Source organism: Rhinichthys klamathensis, unplaced genomic scaffold, assembly GCF_029890125.1.
Source record: "Rhinichthys klamathensis goyatoka isolate OS25496 unplaced genomic scaffold, OSU_Roscu_1.1 h1tg000015l_1, whole genome shotgun sequence".
NCBI lineage: Eukaryota > Metazoa > Chordata > Actinopteri > Cypriniformes > Leuciscidae > Rhinichthys > Rhinichthys klamathensis.
This window is the reverse complement of record NW_026606567.1, coordinates 1,134,044-1,153,767: the sequence shown is the minus strand read 5'-3', so window position 1 is coordinate 1,153,767 and position 19,724 is coordinate 1,134,044. Positions and strand designations below refer to the sequence as shown.

General features: G+C 37.6%; 1 protein-coding gene across 1 annotated transcript; it reads left to right on the top strand.

Annotated features, from left to right (window-relative positions):
* The first annotated feature begins 777 nt into the window (after positions 1 to 777).
* ankrd40 (ankyrin repeat domain 40) lies at positions 778 to 13,371 on the top strand. The gene is made up of 5 exons (XM_056272263.1): positions 778 to 1,190; positions 4,737 to 4,885; positions 6,401 to 6,961; positions 10,157 to 10,338; positions 12,216 to 13,371. Exons 1-5 carry the CDS (start codon positions 1,057 to 1,059, stop codon positions 12,360 to 12,362), a joined length of 1,173 nt encoding a protein of 390 aa, XP_056128238.1. The 5' UTR covers positions 778 to 1,056; the 3' UTR covers positions 12,363 to 13,371.
* Positions 13,372 to 19,724: the final 6,353 nt, after the last annotated feature.

The window sequence follows — 19,724 nt, the reverse complement described above, 5'->3', positions numbered from 1 at the left end:
AAAAAAAACTTTTTACAAATATGTTTAAAATGATGTGTACTCAGATGAAATGAAGAATAATATAACACAACATACTACATTCCAGAATGATTTTCACTACACGGATGCCAGGGAAAGTAAAGTTTAAAGTGCCTGGGGTTTTATTGCAGGACATGATCATAGTTACTCTGAATGACATTGTCATTGGTTATCTGGATTATAGGTGTTGTTATTTTTTATGCGGTGTTGTTATTTACCACCTTATTATAGCCTACTACAAAAAAAAATTGCCATGCTAACCATAGTAACTGCTTGGTGTGTGTGCGTGTGTGTGAGAGAGAAAGTGTGTGAAATCCAGCTGAACCAAACCACCATGCTTCAAAAGCAAGCTAATCTAAATCTATAAAAATGTATCTTGAATGCGAGTTGCTTTGAATATGCATTTATGCCAAATGCATAAATGTATGCATTATTTTAATCAAATTGGTGGGTAATATAAATTTACCAGTTTACATGGCGAATATGTGTATGCTTGTAGTAAAATAAATGTGTAAACTCACATTTCAAGGCAGAATATTTGTTTGAATTTTCTTGAAACACTAACATTATTTAATTGCTGCTCTTCTTTTATGCGATTGAAGATGATCAATAAAGAATATCAGTCTGTTAATGTGCACTGTTGTGAGTCTGTTTATTGACTATATGTTTGTCTTCCTCAGACTCTAGTTTTTTTGGAATGGTTTACTGGCGATTGTAAGTCGGAACCAAAGATCATGATCTGAAGGTGTTACACCGAAAATTGCCCCCAACATGGGAGGTGCAGCGGATATGAGTGGATCGCAGTAGTCGGCAAAAGATTATTTGAACACAATCCGATTTATTATACTGTATCGTTTTAATCTGATTTCATTCTAAAGACTTCAAACACACTCCTTCCGCTTCTCTGTCGAAAATCATCCGGAACAGGCAACAGTTTAAGCCACGGCGGAGCAAGTTGAGTGTCTATTTTTGTATCCTGCCTCAAAAGCACAGTGTGTCAGTTCGTATGAAGCTTTTATTTCCATAAAGACTTGAATAATGTCAACGACATCGCTGGATAAAGAGCTGCAGGAGCGTCTGAGAGAGGCCAGTGCCATCGGAGACATCGATGAGGTGAAGACTTTAGTGGAGAGCGGAGTCAACGTCAACTCTCAGAATGAGATCAACGGATGGTGCGTATATAAACACTGATCCGACTCAGGCTAAACCACTTATTTTATTTACTTACTAGTGTACAGTTATATCAACCTTTCCTTCGAGTGCAATTCACCTTTATTCTTAACCTGTTAAGCTTCAAGCCCATTTTTGAAAAATCCCCAGATATGGCATTCCCAAACTGAAACAGATACAGTTCATGAACCCTTTGTACTAAAAGCACAAGTAAGATCTCATTTGAAAGCTGACACCTGGAAGTTTATTGTAAATGTAGAATTAATTATTATCATAATGAAAAAAATAGTTATAAATAGCTTCAAAGTTTTGTAAAGTTATTATACATTTATTTTTATGAAACATCTTCATGAAAATAAAATTGAAGTTGGCATTGTAGCAATCTAGAAATGCACTGCAGCTAAAGCCACATGTCTGGCCATGTTATATTTAAAATTTGAAGATGATAAGTCTAAAACTCTGTATTTAGTTCAATGTTTTTCAAGATCATGTCATATGACTTTATTTTGATTAGACTGGTGTTTATTGTTTTCTTATAAGCATCTATTCAGTCTATTGCCTCTATTGTTTTGTGATGCAAAAACGAGCCCCATTCAGTCTCAGTCTCCCCTGCACATATTCACACCTCTCCAGCCAGTTTATTGCTCTAAATATGCTTTTCTTTTGTCTGCATTATAATCACTAACGACTAGCAATTCACACTGTTTCAATCCCTCATTTATTTTATAAAAGTTCTCACTTCACAGTGAAACTGTATCAAATGCCCTTTTTGAAAAACGAAACATTTCAGTAAGCATTCTTATTTAGAAAAAAATCATAAAAATTACACCGAAGTAAGGTAGCAGGTGCTCAGTACTAGCTAGCATGTTAGCTTAGCACACCATCAATACACGACAATTTATGAGAATAAAACTATGTTTGTTCTCCAAACTTACTTTATAGCGCAAGTCGAGTGTTTTAAATAACTTTCTGTAATCTGATTTGGCTTCAGATAAAAAAATCAGATAGAAAATATATTATTTTATTGTATTCTGCACAATTTGAAAGTCTATCTCGATTAGCATTACATTATACATATAATCAATTATTATGAAAATACCTGACATGACTCGAAGAACACAGGTAAATCAAATATCATTGCAATCATGTTTATTGTCTTCAAAACATCTTTATCTGCACTTTACAGCGATCTCGGATAGCTTTGTTGTGGCAGGACTTCCTGAATGTCACATGATTATGGCTCTTCTTCATGTGATCCATATATTATGGACTTCTGTTCAAACAGCGCCCTCACTTTCAGGATGAATTGATAACACAGTACAGAGTATACAGCGCTCAAAATGATTACATCGACGCATTTGGGTATAAATTCAATAAATATTATTCCTGTCTATAGAAGTCTAATGTAAAGCTATGAGAATCTATCAATATTTCTCCAAATCTGCACATGTTTGAGCTAAAAGCCCTGAGGGACGTTGTTTTGTCAAGCGCTGTCATGACGATCGCACGGGAGTTTTTTTCTGAATGAGACCGGCTGAGGCTCATAATTCATATTAAAGGTAACGACTCATTTTTTAATTTCATAACTCCTGACACAAATTAAGACATAACTGTCACTATAAGTTTCTCAGAATACAATAGTGGTCAAATACTGAATCTTGAGTCTTATATCTTTTTAATGATGTATAGTTTGTCAAGGTATAACATTAAATCTGATAGTATATTTGAACTAAATAAATAAAAAAACGCTTCAGTGCGCCGACGCTCTGGAGACGGTTAAGAGGTTAAGATAAGAGAGCTCCTGGCCAAAATTGATAACGTTACCTGGCAGTGGTTACGTTAGAGGAGGGGCCAGGAATTTAATTTGAATTTAAAATAATAATAATAATGATAATGTTCACAGATAAATCATTTATAATAATCACTGCAATTTTCTATTAAAAAACAAACAAACATGACTTGTCCATTTTAATTTCATGGTAACTTTAACATTTTAGGAAGGGGGTCAAATATGATTATATTTGGGGGTCCATGGTATCTAAAAGATTGATCTAGGACACCAGTGTCAGATTCATGGGATACCATTACCTTATACAGGCTTTTCACACTTGAGATTGTGAAAAATGCAGTATGTAATGTTAAAATACTTTCAGTTTAACATGCAGAGACAGCGAGTAAGACATTTCCTTGTAAAGTGCAAACACTGGGGGTATTCCAGACAGCAGGTTATTTTTGTCTAATTATATTTTTTCTTATTTTATTCTCGTATCGTAGATGTGCATTCAAAAGGTTTTTGAATGAAAATGGGACATTTTCTATATAATGTATGTAATAATGTATCCTCTGGGTTTGACTGATCTTACTCCAGTCTGCGGTTTTGGAACCTGGGTAACCTCGAGTAAGCAAGGTTTGGGTTAATCAACCGAGAGGTTCAGAGTTGACAAAACCATACAAATTCAACCTGGTCAATTGATTTATCAATTTGACTGAGAGTTAGTGAGTGATTAACTATCAAACAGCCGATCACACAGAACATTTAGGGGCCGTTTACACAACATAATTTTCAACTAAAAGCAGAAAACTTTTTATGTGTTTTGGTCATTCATGTACACGACAATGATGTTTTGGGGGCCTGAAATTTTTGAAAACAATACCGTTATCGTCTCCTTGTAAACTACAAAAAACGCGACTTTGTGAAAACGGTGATGTCATGCGCATGCGTATTACATGTTCAGTCTACAGGCGCGTAGTGTTTCTTTACAAAGTGACGAATAATACAGCGTTTTTAGTCGTTTTCATGGATCCGTCAGAACAGGGATCGTTATGACAATGTTGTCGTCTGTACGCGAAACTTTTCAAAAACGCAAAAGAAAAACTTCCTTTTTTAGTACATCATTGTCATGTAAACATACCCATAATCTGCTGTAATATGGAGTGAGAGATGCAGGGATTGCGGCTTTAATGCATCAGATACATGTCACTTTCCTCACAGCTGATTGGTCCAATTTGGGTTTGCGATCTCTAACCCAGAATCAAACCTGCTCCGCAGCAGGTTAGCCGTTAAAAATGCCTTCATTCTTAACTGATTGTTTTACATTGTAAATCATTTAATGTTGCTTAAATGTTCAATATATTCAACGTTGCTTAACTCTGGTTTAAAAGTGGCCATAGCAGGGTTTAAAAAGCATTAACCCTGGGTCATGATGTAATGCGAAAAGCTCTATATAACATGTAGAGCAGGATTGATGCAAATGTAATGGTTTCTGATTGCTATAGATAATATAGCCCTTACCTTTCAAGTCATGTAGCTTGGCAGCATTCCTGAAATGCTTAATAAGAGAGCTTGTCTTTAGGAGCATGTTAAGCTCTCTGTTTTCTCACTGCTGATATTCGTTGATCAACTGACTTTAGGTGTAAGATTTGTTCTGACGTTCATGCCAGGCCTTGACTGCTTTGTTTTAGTCACGCCTGAATGCATTAGAACTCATTTGACTGATTCGCTGTGGAAAGTCATGTTGTAGATAATCTGGTGTCCCCTGTTCATCCAGGACATGTTTGCATTGGGCCTGTAAAAGAAACCACAAACAGATAGTGGCCTATCTGTTGAACGCCGGAGCCGATAAAGACGTTCTAACAGCGAAAGAGGAGTTAGCTGTTCAACTCACTTCCAAACCTGAAATCAGAAGACTGCTTGGAGGTATGCTTTTTAGAGATAAAGGACATGATGCATTACATGCTCAGATACTCTCAAAGCCGTCATACAAAGACATTTAGACATTTCATTCGAGACATTTACAGTTAAGAATTATCTAGCCGAAGTGTTTTGTTGACTAGAATATGAACACTAGAATATAAAGGATAACGTAGCAAGCATGTATAAATAGAAATCATGTATTGCATGTAAATACTGATACAAATGCAAGTCATTTTAATTTGTGAATTCATATGAGATCATTAGTATGAATTTATATATATATATATATTTGCAGTAGATTTAATTAAATAAATGATAAATTAAATATTTTTTATTAATTTTTAATAATTAAATAAATTAAATATTTTTTAATAAATTATTTTAAAGAAAAATTAGGTAATTAAATGAAAGGTTTAATTAACTTTTTTTTTGTCCAAGATGCATAATATTTCAGTGCCACATTAGTTGTCGACTAATATTACATTTATTGTTATTATTATTATTATTATTTATTTATAAGTAATATTATGTATCGGTCAATATTGGATTATTGATTTTGCAAATTTTCCCTATTTCTACATTTAGATTACCTTTGCCGTCATATAACGCTCACTTAAATTTAATATTTAAAAACACTATTAATTTATTTACAATATTAAATGTAATATTTAGCAAATCTTAAAATGAATTTTGTATCATTTTTATTATTTAATTTAATTAATATTATATTACATATAATATTGTGATGCCTGAAATTCACTTGTAGGACTTAAAATTATTGATCTTAGTTTTTATTTTTCAATATTATTATTTTTATATTGCCATTAGATTATAAATATAAATATAATATATATGCATATAATAGTCAACATTTGAAGTGGATCAAAAAAGTTCACCAAAGTTGTCCTAAGGCGAGAACAGGTATTGTTCAAAATTCATGTATAACTTTGATGAAAGGTTTTGATCCACTTCAAATGTTGACTACTATATATATATATTATATTATATTATATTATATTATAGTTTTTAGTGTTTTATTTTTTAATGATTTAAAATATAAAATATAGTTTATCTATTTTCTTTTTTGCATCCCTATTTTTTTATATAATCAACTCCTAAAAACGCTAAAAATGCATATTAAAATAGAAAATCTTCCTTATTCCACTGTTTTTTTTAAAGCTTGCTTAAATTAAATCTTAAAAAACACTAATAATTTAATAGCATCATTAAATGTAATCTTTAGCAAATTTCAAAAAGAATTACAATTTTTCATCCAGTACATTCACTTTTACAACTAGTTTTGATTGTTTTATTTCAGTTATTTAGACAAAATATTAATATCGTCAATTTGTCAATCAACGGCCATTACAGTATCATTTAATTATTAATTTCTTGTAATATATTTGTTCTTAAAAATATTAAAATATTAACATGAAAACCGAAAACCTTCCGTGTATAGTCATAATGCCCTTTAATGTCCTTACGCACTCACATTCATGTTTATCGCCCCTTCTCCAGTGGAAGAGGAAGACATGCCTGAGGTGAAGGAACCAGAGCTGCCAATCATTCCAAACTATCTTTCCAACCCACCCTTCCTGTACAGCAAGATAGATAAAGATAACCTGAGCATAGCACAGCAAAACGGCACCAACAGTCACCCAGAGCCCCTGGAGTCAGAACCAGCGACCCTGTCGCCGACGCAAGAGCAGCAGCTCCCGCCTCAGCATCAGCAGCCCAAGAGCCTTTACACAGACAGCCAGAGCCCGCAGGAGTTACCCTTCATCCCCACGGTGGAGCAGAACGGCGTGGTCAACGGCGGCCTGCCAATGGAGCTCTCCTCAGAGACTCATCACACCAACCACTGCGAGTTTACACACGCTCATCCTATCGCACAGAACGGCCCAGTGTGTCCCACGCTTCCTTCTCCCGGCGGAAGCAGCAGCCAGACGCAGGTTCCCAACGCCACGGTCACCCGGCAGCCGTCCATCCCGCAGCAGATCAACTGCTCCCAGCTCGGGGGCTCCATGCCGGCCTTCCAGCCCTTCTTTTTCACCAGCACTTTTCCAGTTAACGTTCAAGGTACAGTGTGGGTTTGTCAAGAAGCTTGTTGGTCTGTGAACCGTAGGGTTGGGCATCGAGAACCGGTTTCAACTTGGAACCGTTTCAAAAATAACGATGCCATTGGAATCGTTTGGAAAGTTTGTTTTCGATTCCGATCATCGGTTCCAAACGCAAAACCGAATATGTCCATCAGTGGTTGTATATCAAGCAGGGAAACGTTTGTGTGCAATTTGTTTTGTGATTTCACTGGAGTCTCCGCCACGGATTGAACCGCGTGTCCGAGAGAAGACTGTGCGGGAGCCATAAGAGAGCACTGTATCCGCGGCGCGCCACTGATCGCAGCGGCAACGAGAACTTTCATCACTTGATTAAAAAAACAACACATTTTAGGGCTAGGTCGCATTTTATTTAACAAAAGAACAAAATTAATGCTCTGCTAGTAAACTGAAGATGATTTATTAATTTGTGTTTGTACATTCGTCCCGCGAGATGTTTTAAAAAGTGGTGAGGACAATATCAACCCTGGCAAAAAGTGGTGGGGACATGTCCCACCCGCAAATTACTCCTATGCCTGCATGGTGTAAAAATTAACAAGTAGTGTAGCGTGTTCGACATGCTGTGGAGGTCCACTGTCTCGTCCTCCTCGGGCAACCCTGCGCTAACCAACGTTAGTAACGTTACCTCGTCACAATCAGGTAATTGATTGTAGTGTAACAAAGCGCTTGACCAAATTGCTAATTGTGGTGGTGAACAACAACAACATTGCTGAAATTATTTTTTTCCCTCGTAGATGAATGTAGCGTTATGCAAATTGCCCACGCTAGTAGCAGTCCTAATATTACTGTTTATACATGTCCAGAGAGTCCAGACCAGGGTGCAAGTTCTGCATGTATAAATCTGTTTTTTTTTTGGTCTGGTGCAGAGGCATTCCTTATTTTCTCCCACATGGGCTGGAGCTCCCAAAACTAAAACTCATTATTGGGTCAAAATAAAATGTTCCTCTGTGAAATGAGCCTGTGACATGTTTCAACTCCACCTCTCAAAGAATCGGAATCAAGAATCGAAAAGAACCGAAATCGAAAGGAAGAATCGGAATCAGAATCGTTCAAATCAAAACGATGCCCAACCCTAGTGAACCGTGCCCCGTCACGTGACCCAACACACCTCCGCTTTCACCTCCACATTAAAAAGTTCTGCAGATAGAGTCACTGAAGGGTCAGGTTGCTAGGTAGCAAGAAAGCAGATTCACAGTGTAGGATACACAGTAAATAATGAAAATGAAAACAGTAACGTGTTTGCTACCATATGTTTTATGTTCAAATTATATATAAATATATTTACATATAAATGTGTATATATTTATTTATTTTATGCATATAAATATAGCAGAACATGTATAAAGCTAGATAAATGTTAGAGAGTGCATATATTTCAATAGGGAATATATATATATATATATTTTTTAAATAAATTCTTATCTTTTGAACTTTCTATTCACCGAAGAATGCTGAAAAAGGTATCTGTTTCCACTAAAATATTAAGCAACACAACTGTTTTAAAGGTGCTCTATGTAACTTTTCTTCTAAAATGAATCCTTTTTTTATTGCCTGTGTGTGAAGAGGTTGTAATCACACATTACAATGATCCACTTGTCGGGTTTTGCTATTACCTCTGAAGGCCAGTATTCCTATTTCTATGTGAAGTCTCTGGGTCGGATTTTCTGCGAAAGCCATCGGATGTGACGTGCATGCGCACTCCCGAGCCTCTCTCCTTTTGAGGCTGATAACACCTAAAAACGACCTGCCTCCAGCACAACACAGACTCCAACACAAACTCCACATAAATATAAAAAACAAAACAAAAATGTGCTGAAGCTCGTCAGGCCAAACGTGAATCGGATCGACTTAGGACGAAAACACGGATCAACATCGGCAGAGCGTTTGAATTATGGAGAGACCTCCGCTATTTTTATTGTGATAAATTACAAGTTTTCAGATATGCTGAAATAAATAATGGTAAACTGTAATGAAATAGCAAGGTAAACTACAACATACATGAGATATGAAATGAATACAAAAGACTGTTCCAGGATAACAAAAAGTAGGTGCTTTAGGATGTAACTTTTATTTTATGTACTAGATCTACTGTCTAACGTCACTCGTCCCACTACTATCATATTGTTTATAATACACATTTCCAGACACATTCAGTACAGTAATGTTACTTCCTACGATCTTACTGTTACACTGAAATTGTTCAGTCTAGTTCACTAACCGTTTTTGTTATCATACATTCATCTATGTTGACATTGCTGATTGTGAAAGATACACGAATAGTTAGTGAAATGCCTAATGCTAGATAACACCACATGTCGGCTAAATGCAGTCAATGTAACGTTATCATGGTACGAGCATGGAGCATTAGTTCAACGTCAAGCTGATAAAAGTAGCCTATTATTGTAACGTTGCAGTGGGAGTTTACATGAGTTTCCAGCATGTTGTGTGATGCTTTCTCCGGTGTGTTGAAAGTCTCAGTGTGGCCGGTACCATGAGTGCTCGCTCTTGTGTTCGAGCACGCCACGAGCGCTCTTGTAAAAATTGGTTGCAATCTGAAACATCACCGATAGAGGCCGCTAAAACATACATATAGCACCTTTAAACATTCATAATAATCAGACATTTTTCTTGATCATCAAATTAGAACGATTTCTGAAGGATCATGTGACACTAAAGACTGGCGTTATGATGCTGAAAATTCAGCTTCGCATCACAGGAATAAATTACATTTCAAAAAGATATTTGAATAGAAAACAGTTATTTTAAGTTGTAATAATATTTTACAATATTGCTGTTTTTACTGTATTTTTTATCAAATAAATGCAGCCTTGGTGAACAAGAGACTCTCAAAAACATTTTAAAAAAATTTACCGACCCCAAACTTTTTAACAGTATCTATATATAAGTACATCTGAATTTATTTGTTTGCATCTATTTTACCGTAAATCTTGGCTGCTCGGTCATACACTTAAATCTGATGGATTTTAGCAGATGTTCTTATACATATTGACTTTCACTCATTCCAACATAAATTGAAGGCAGCAGATCTCCACAAACAGGTTTGCACACGCTTTCTTTAAATGCACATGCACCAAACAGACTGGTTTGAGGAATTCACAAAGATGCCTCGAGTCACAATCTTGCTGTCTCTTCCCAGAGCTCGTCCTGAAGGTCCGCATCCAGAACACCAATGTCAGAGAGAACGACTTCATCGAGGTGGAGCTGGACAGGCAGGAGCTGACGTATCGCGCCCTCCTCCGCGTCTGCTGCCGCGAGTTAGACATCAGCGCAGAGCACGTGGAGAAGATCCGCAAGCTGCCCAACACTATGCTCAGAAAGGTGAGGAGGCCTGAGCCTATTAACAGCTTAGTCAACTCGCCCGGATCTGATGTGTGTGGTCCTCACAGCTGACCGCCTTCTAAGGGAGTATCCTAACAGCGATGGATCTTTATAAATGACTGATTTGGAACGATCTACATAAGCGGTAGATGACCAGTTTGACCTAAGCCTGCCAAAATAAAAGCTTGATGATTTAATGTTTGAAAATATCAATTATTAAAACATATAATCACAACATTTCTGGCCAAATTGTGCAGCCCTACATTCTGCCCCTCTGTCTGAAATGATCTGTTTTTAAGGGGCGGCTCCTTTACGGCTTGTCAGTAAACGGCCACTGTTATGATTGGCTGACGTCATTGCATAGGAAACGGTATCAATGGTCACTCGCTATTGCACGCGATTAAGTGTTTAGAAAACATTATCCATATAAAACCCTCATTTACAGACAATGCATTATGAAATAATTTATTTACGGTTTGTGATGCAGCTGCGGTCAGATTCTTTGCGAACTCTCCATTATGAGCCTCTTTTACAAAACAAAATGCGACACGATCTGGGACGCCATTAAAAAACCCATCCACTTGTTCCTAACGCTGGAATCCTTCTGAAGACACTAACAAGCTGTTTAAACTGGACGCGTCAAAGCGAACATACCTTCACTCTTCTCTTTGTCCTGTTGTCGACGTGCATCCGTATACTGTATCCAGTGTAGACAGCGTCAGTGATTATAATGGGTTTTATTTGCTTTTGACGTGACGCTCACATCCAGTTTAGTAAAGTGTCAGCCGTTAAGCGACTGAATGCCAGTGGGCGGGGCCTATGGTGTGATGATGTGTAACTATGCGTCGATGTCTTGCTCTGGAGGCGGTCATGTGCAAATGTATTTACCCATGTGATGAGACTAATCCTCAATATCAAAACCACTTTTGAGCTTGATTCAATAAATGCTTTGTTATAATGAGGAGGATGTTTTAAGCTGTGAAACTTACAGGATGTTTTAATGGTACAAAGACCTCTTATATATGGCAAAAGATCAAAGCAAAATTGATCTCTCATGTCATGACCCCTTTAATTTACAAGTCATGAACAATATCTTTAAGCGGAAGGGTGGAACTTAATAGATTTGACAAAAAAAAATGTTTAACTGAAAATGTGTGTCCTTAATATTTGTATTATGTCGTAACCATCTAAAATCGATAAAACGCTTGTAGTTAAGCTGAATTTGAAAATATTAAGAGTATTGTTAGGCATGACAACATAGTTTCCTACATGTTTGAGAGTTTTGCAAGTCGTGTTGTTGTTTGATCTTGCACTTGAATGAATACAAAGACGAATCTTCCTGTGCAAATGCATATTTCTTGCTATTGGTGAAGGAATGATGATTTGGATCCATTCCTCTTGGTTTAGTTCGCTTGAAGGGCCATCGTGATGCTTCGTAAAAGTGACATTCTGTTTGGTTGAGCAAAATCCTCTCTTGTTTAAGCTTGTCTAAATCTACAGCCAAAGTTTGTTGAGATAGTAAAGCCAAACAGTGCTTTTTAACATTGAGTAGTAGAGGCAGTTCTAGCTTCAAAAAGAGTGGCCAACATTATAATAATGGCTGAAATTGGACAAGCAAACGCCTTTATGCTTTTGGCCATGTTGTGCATTTCATCATATCCAACTGCAGACACCGGTGTAGTTTAGTTCTTAGTGTTTATACCAGATAGCGATGGGTACAACCCTGGACAACCTTACTGCATCATGGGAACGTCTGTGCTGCCATATCGAATGGCATCATCTCTCATTTGCGATCTCAAAAACAACAGAACAATGGACACTACTTCCAGATCATTCAACACTACATCTGTCTAAATGTGTTTATGTTCCTTTGGCAGGATAAAGATGTGGCACGGCTACAGGATTTCCAGGAGCTGGAGGTGGTTCTGGAGAAGACCGAAGGCTTGTCGCTGTTCTCTGGAGGTCAGGGAGGTCTGACCGACAGGCCCTGCTACAACATGAAGGCCTCCAGGCTCACCTACTAGCTTCACATTAGAGACTCTCACGGTTTACCTGCTTCCTGAAATCCCAAACACATTTTGGATCCCAAAATATGCTCCTGCTTTTGGGTTGGTAACCAGATATAACATGTTAGCCTTATTCCTCCTCTCCTTCATTAACAGATGTATCCTTAGTGCCTCCTCTATCATTTTAACCATAGATAGCTTGTTATACGGGCTTTGACTTGCTCCGGGGTGGATGGGGTTTTTGCATCGCTTCAGTTTGAATATTTAAATCCATCCAGGCCATGATTGGACTTGGGGAAATATTAAAACGCACCACTTTTGCATACTGTCGGGCCTTGGAGTGTGTTCAGATCTGTCTTACTGCCTTGCCTTCATATCGGGTCACTGTGTGAGAGTAGGCACATTTCATCATACATCCAACAAATATACAGTGTCCTATCTCAAGTTCAGTCCAACATTCTGGTGAATCGGTTTATAAAACTTATGTTTTGTGTCTTTTATGCTTGCGTTGATTGAAGGAAGCCACGCTGATTTCATATCAATGCTTCTAATTCAATAAATATTTAGTTTGCCAGAAAACTCTCTGTGCCGTTTACCAAAACCTTGCCATTATTGTGGAAGCGCCCTTTTTATTTAACCCTTGAGAACTTCAGTGCTGTATTTTGAATGCTGTTCTGTCAGTCACTGTAAGCCAAAAAACTCGTTCTGTAAACTAGCATGGACTGTTTGGAGCAGAGAGGCCTCATGGTCTTGTATGAAGGCAAAATATGTTTTGATTCTCTTGAACTTAACAATGTAGCAAAAAACAAAATCTTTGTTTTTTTCCCCTACGATGAGCTTAATTGGAAAAGAGTAATAGGATATTTAACCACAGAGAGCTTCCACCGAGCATAATTTTGAGTTTTGACGATGCTTCACTCTCACATATTTGAGAAGCAGGACCTGTATTTAAGAAATAGTGGTTATAGTAGTGCCATTTTACTTAACACTTTGCTGCATTGTTGATTATGTTGAGCATAGAAATACTTTTTTTTTTTTTTTGCGGTTTGGATAACCCGTAATTTGTGAGGAATTCTTGAGGTTAGGTTTAGGAGCGGTGCATAAACACTACATTGTTGTAAATTAGCTTTTTGACTCGATAGAGATTGTGTTACTGTGAGAAGAATTTCTAAAGATTTGTCTTACGAATTGTTTTTAGTTTTCTCGAAGAGTTTGACTGTCTAACCAAACATATGATCATTAAACATTTGTTAACAATATGCTACTATTGTTCAGACGTAATATTAGCCCCTTGAAAAGACATGGTTAAATTATTGAAATTAAAGGTTTTTTTTTTAAAAATGTGCAATTGTTTTAGTATTATATATGATACTAGAATCTGACGATTAAAAGAAGTATTATACACTTCAGTTGAAATAAAACAATCTCGTTTTCTTTTCTTTCATATGTTCTCAATTAACTTAAAGACAGCTGGGAAACAATTTCCTGAAATTTAATTAGATTTTTTTTTTATGTGTGTGGTTAACATGATTGACAATTTGCAGAATCTATCAATCCATTCTAGAATGTTTTTTTTTTTTAAATATACTATTGTTCATTGTTAATTCTTAATACATTATCATTACACAGTGTATTGTTAACTGATCAAACCTTATTGTTCAATTTGACTGAATTTAACATACAATGATAGATAGATCGACTTAACGATATTTTGATATTTTGATAGATAGATAGATAGATAGATAGATAGATAGATAGATAGATAGATAGATAGATAGATAGATAGATAGATAGATAGATAGATGGCTAGATAGATGGCTAGATAGATCGACACAACGATAGATGGATGTATAGATAGATGTATTGATAGATAGATAGATAGATAGATAGATAGATAGATAGATAGATAGATAGATAGATAGATAGATAGATAGATAGATAGATAGATATATCTACAGAACTATAGATAGATAGATAGATAGATAGATAGATAGATAGATAGATAGATGGCTAGATAGATCGACACAACGATAGATGGATGTATACACTCACCGGCCACTTTATTAGGTACACCTGTCCAACTGCTCGTTAACACTTAATTTCTAAGCAGCCAATCACATGGCGGCAACTCAGTGCATTTAGGCATGTAGACATGGTCAAGACAATCTCCTGCAGTTCAAACCGAGCATCAGTATGGGGAAGAAAGTTGATTTGAGTGACTTTGAACGTGGCATGATTGTTGGTGCCAGAAGGGCTGGTCTGAGTATTTCAGAAACTGCTAATCTACTGGGATTTTCACGCACAACCATCTCTAGGGTTTACAGAGAATGGTCCGAAAAAGAAAAAACATCCAGTGAGCGGCAGTTCTGTGGGCGGAAATGCCTTGTTGATGCCAGAGGTCAGAGGAGAATGGCCAGACTGGTTCGAGCTGATAGAAGGGCAACAGTGACTGAAATAACCACTCGTTACAACCGAGGTATGCAGCAAAGCATTTGTGAAGCCACAACACGCACAACCTTGAGGCGGATGGGCTACAACAGCAGAAGACTCCACCGGGTACCACTCATCTCCACTACAAATAGGAAAAAGAGGCTACAATTTGCAAGAGCTCACCAAAATTGAACAGTTGAAGACTGGAAAAATGTTGCCTGGTCTGATGAGTCTCGATTTCTGTTGAGACATTCAGATGTTAGAGTCAGAATTTGGCGTAAACAGAATGAGAACATGGAACCATCATGCCTTGTTACCACTGTGCAGGCTGGTGGTGGTGGTGTAATGGTGTGGGGGATGTTTTCCTGGCACACTTTAGGCCCCTTAGTGCCAATTGGGCATCGTTTAAATGCCACGGCCTACCTGAGCATTGTTTCTGACCATGTCCATCCCTTTATGGCCACCATGTACCCATCCTCTGATGGCTACTTCCACCATGTCACAAAGCTCTAATCATTTCAAATTGGTTTCTTGAACATGACAATGAGTTCACTGTACTAAAATGGCCTCCACAGTCACCAGATCTCAACCCAATAGAGCATTTTTGGGATGTGGTGGAACGGGAGATTCGCATCATGGATGTGCAGCCGACAAATCTGCGGCAACTGTGTGATGCCATCATGTCAATATGGACCAAACTCCCTGAGGAATGCTTCCAGCACCTTGTTGAATCTATGCCACGAAGAATTGAGGCAGTTCTGAAGGCAAAAGGGGGTCCAACCCGTTACTAGCATGGGGTACCTAATAAAGTGGCCGGTGAGTATAGATAGATAGATAGATAGATAGATAGATAGATAGATAGATAGATAGATAGATAGATAGATAGATAGATAGATAGATAGATAGATAGATAGATAGATGGCTATATCTACAGAACTATAGATAGATAGATAGATAGATAGATAGATAGATAGATAGATAGATAGATAGATAGATAGATAGATCTATAGAACTATAGATAGATAGATAGATAGATAGATAGATAGATAGATAGATAGATAGATAGATAGATAGATAGATAGATAGATAGATAGATAGATAGATAGATAGATAGATAGATAGATAGATAGATAGATAGATAGATGGCTATATCTACAGAACTATAGATAGATAGATAGATAGATAGATAGATAGATAGATAGATAGATAGATAGATAGATAGATAGATAGATAGATAGATAGATAGATAGATAGATAGATAGATAGATGGCTATATCTACAGAACTATAGATGGATGTATAGATAGATAGATAGATAGATAGATGGATGGATGGATGGAGATTCATGTGTTCTTGAAAGTAAATGTATGTGAACAGATCTTTCTTTGGGCAAAACAAAAATGTAGTGCAACATGCCATTGCTAAACTTCACCAATAGAGGACAGGCTCAGTCTTGAAGAAACGAGACTCCAGACAGCAGGAAGGAAGTGTTTCCACTCCGTTAAACTCAGTGGAGCTCCACACCGCATCTCAGAGTTACTGCACCACACTACACAGTGCAACATTTACAGTTTTAAACATCAGAGTTTCAGAAGATTATTTGGCTTTCACTAAAAGTTTGAAATTGTGAGGACAATATTGTAGAGAGAAGGGGGAATTTCAGTATATCAAACCTTGTTCCATTTGCATTTTAGTTAAATGTCTGATTTAGATGGTAAATATAAAATTGGTGACAGGTGTATTGATGATTTTTGATCAAATGTATTATACAGAAACCCTCTGTTTATTCAAACATGTGGATTTCTTTCACATCGTAGTCGGGAACTAACTCGGCTCACCAACTGCCCTTTGACCTCTTTCACTCAATTGCACATTTTAAGGGAAACGGAGCCCCGCCCCGTTCAGCACTATAGATCACATGAGCGTGCAGGCATCTTACCCAAGACAACAGGAAATTACACTAGAATCCTTGTATTTGTGCAAGAACTAATGATCCAATGCAAGCTATACATTGTAACTAAGAAAAGCATATTAGCATTAGCATTCGTATTAAGTTGTGTACTGTAGAAACATCCTGAAGCGATTGTGTTCTCAGCTTGGTTTCCCATCTGAACTTTAAAACAGTTGCGCTATATCTTTTCATGTTCTCGTAGCAGATCACATCTCTTACCCCTCACGGTGAAACTAGCATGAGATCTCTGTCAGTTTTGAGTAAACAACAGTGTGTCCGTCTGAAGACCAGACATCCAGCTGCACCTGGCAAATGGATCATTCTGCACCACTGATCTGCTGATCCGGGAACAACCGTCCCGTATTAACCTCGACTACTAGCCAATACAAGAGAAAGTGACAAACTGTTTCTAAGGCTTAGCAGATTGGGTCAGCTAACACAGTATGTGTGTGTTCACTGGCCACTTTATTAGGTACACCTTGCTAGTACCAGGTTGGACCTCCTTTTGCCTTCAGAACTGCCTTCATTCTTCGTGGCATTGATTCAACATTGTGCTGGAAATTGGATTTTGGTCCGTATTGTCATGTGGCATCACACAGTTGCTGCAGATGTATCGTCTGCTCATCCATGATGCGAATCTCCCATTCCTTCACATCCCAAAGATGCTCAATTGGATTGAGATCTGACTGTGGAGGATATTTGTGTATTTAGTGAACTCACTGTCATGTTTAAGAAACCAGATTAAGGTGATTTGAGCTTTGTGACATGGAGAGTTATCCTGCTGGAAGTAGCCATCAGAGGATGATACACTGGTCATAAAGGGATGGAGATGGTCAGCAACAATACTCAGGTTGGCTGTGGCATTTAAATGATGCTCAATTGGTACTAAAGGCCAAAAGTGTGCCAAGAAAATGTCTAACACACCATTACACCACCAGCAGCCTGAACCACTAATACAAGGATCTGAGAATGGATCCATGGCATGCTTTCATGTTGTTTATGCCAAATTCTGATCCTTCCATCTGAATGTTGCAGCAGAAACCCAGACTCATCAGACCAGGCAACGTTTTTCCAATCTTCTATTGTCCATTTTTGGTGAGTCAGTGTGAATTGTAGCCTCAGTTTCCAGTTCTCAGCTGACAGGAGAGGCACCAGTGTGTGTCTTCTGCTGCTGTATCTGCTTCAAGGTTTGATGTGTTGTGCGTTTAGAGATACTCTTCTGCAAACCTCTGTAACGAGTGCTTATTTGTGTCATTGTTGCCTTTCTATCAGCTTGAACCAATCTGGCCATTCTCCTCTGACTTCTGGCATCAACAAGGCATTTTCGTCCACAGAACTACCCGCTCAATGGATACTTTTTTAGACTATCCTCTGTAGAGATGGTTGTGCGTGAAAATCCCAGTAGATCAGCAGTTTCTGAAACACTCAGACCAACCCGTCTCGCACCAACAACCAGGCCACGTTCAAAGTCTGAAATCACCTTTCTTCCCCATTCTGATGCTCAGTATGAACTCCAGCAGATCGTCTTGACCACGTCTACATGCCTAAATCATGCATTGAGTTGCCGCCATGTGATTGGCTGATCAGATATTTGTGTTAACAAGCAGTTGAACACATGTATACAGTGGCATGTGAGTGTGTGCTACCATATAATATTTAAGAAATGTATATATTAAAAAAAATGTTTGTGGCTGTTTTTTGGTAGATATTTTGCCCTTAAAAAATAAGTCTGAGGACAATTGTGTAAAATGAAAACACGTCTCATGTGTCCTCCAGATGTTGCGCCACACATTCAGCCGATCTTGCATAAGAACAACCTGCTGTGTTGAGAATAGTGACATCGAATCACTGGTGGTCACCCTGCAGCGTGCGTGTGGAGGCGACTGAACGTTTCAAACAGAGCTTAACTGAGAGATGGTGGCTCTTTTGTGTGCCAGTCAGATGATATAATGAGCTTATGAGAGGTAATAACATGTGCATTGTTTTTCATGACCCTTCCTGCGGGTGGGGAGCAGGCATACAGAAAGTGTTAATACCTTTCAGAAAGCTCATAAGTTCACACAATAGATTCATCTGAAGTAGAAGCCCTTGTTAAATCACTGCTCTATTGCAGTGTATTGATTTACTGAAGGTGGTACGTGTTTCCGTGACTTAAAAAACGGAGACAGCATCTCATTTCTGTCATATTGGACTGTAGTGTTCTCAAAATCTTGTGAAATCAGTCACATTATATACAAAAAGCTTGCTTTCTCAAAAAAATAAAACATTGAAATGGAATTACAGTGATTTAAAAAAACAGGTCAGTTAGGTTAAACAAGCAAACCAGAGGAAGATCGTTTCATGTTCTGAACAATAAGAGTTTCTATTAAATACAAGTGTAAAATATCTCTCATATTGTTGTTCCTGTGTAAGGCGGACATTTTGGAATTTTCCAGTCAGAGCTCAATAGACTACTTTAACGTTGTCTTACATTTAAGTCTTAAATTATCTTTAAGTATCTGCTATGTTGATGGACTAAAAATATGGGGAGAGGAAAACCCATTGTATGACCGTTTCATATGAAGTCTGGTGTTTATTGCTGACAGCATTGGTTGTATGTTTGATTCACATGACCTCCACCCTGTACCCTCACAGCTGGAGGTAACTTTCCCATGTCTGCAAGAGTCAGATAGGACACAAATTAACTTTTGGGTGAATATGTTCCCGGCGGCAGTGTTTTTATTAGTATTACTTTATTGTGACAAATGCGTTTTAATCGTTCATTTACATAACAACAGCAGTTTGCAAACTTCTGAAAACAGAATTCAAAGTGCAAGTTTTTGAAAAGGACACCATTATAGTCTGTGTAAACAAAACAAAAAACATGAATTTGTGAAAATGGTGACGTCGTGCACATGTGTATTATATAGTGTTTCTTTACAAAGTGATATCGCCACCTACTGGCCTGGCATGAATAATAAAGCGCTTTTAGTTGATTTCTCAGATCTGTGTGCAGATCGC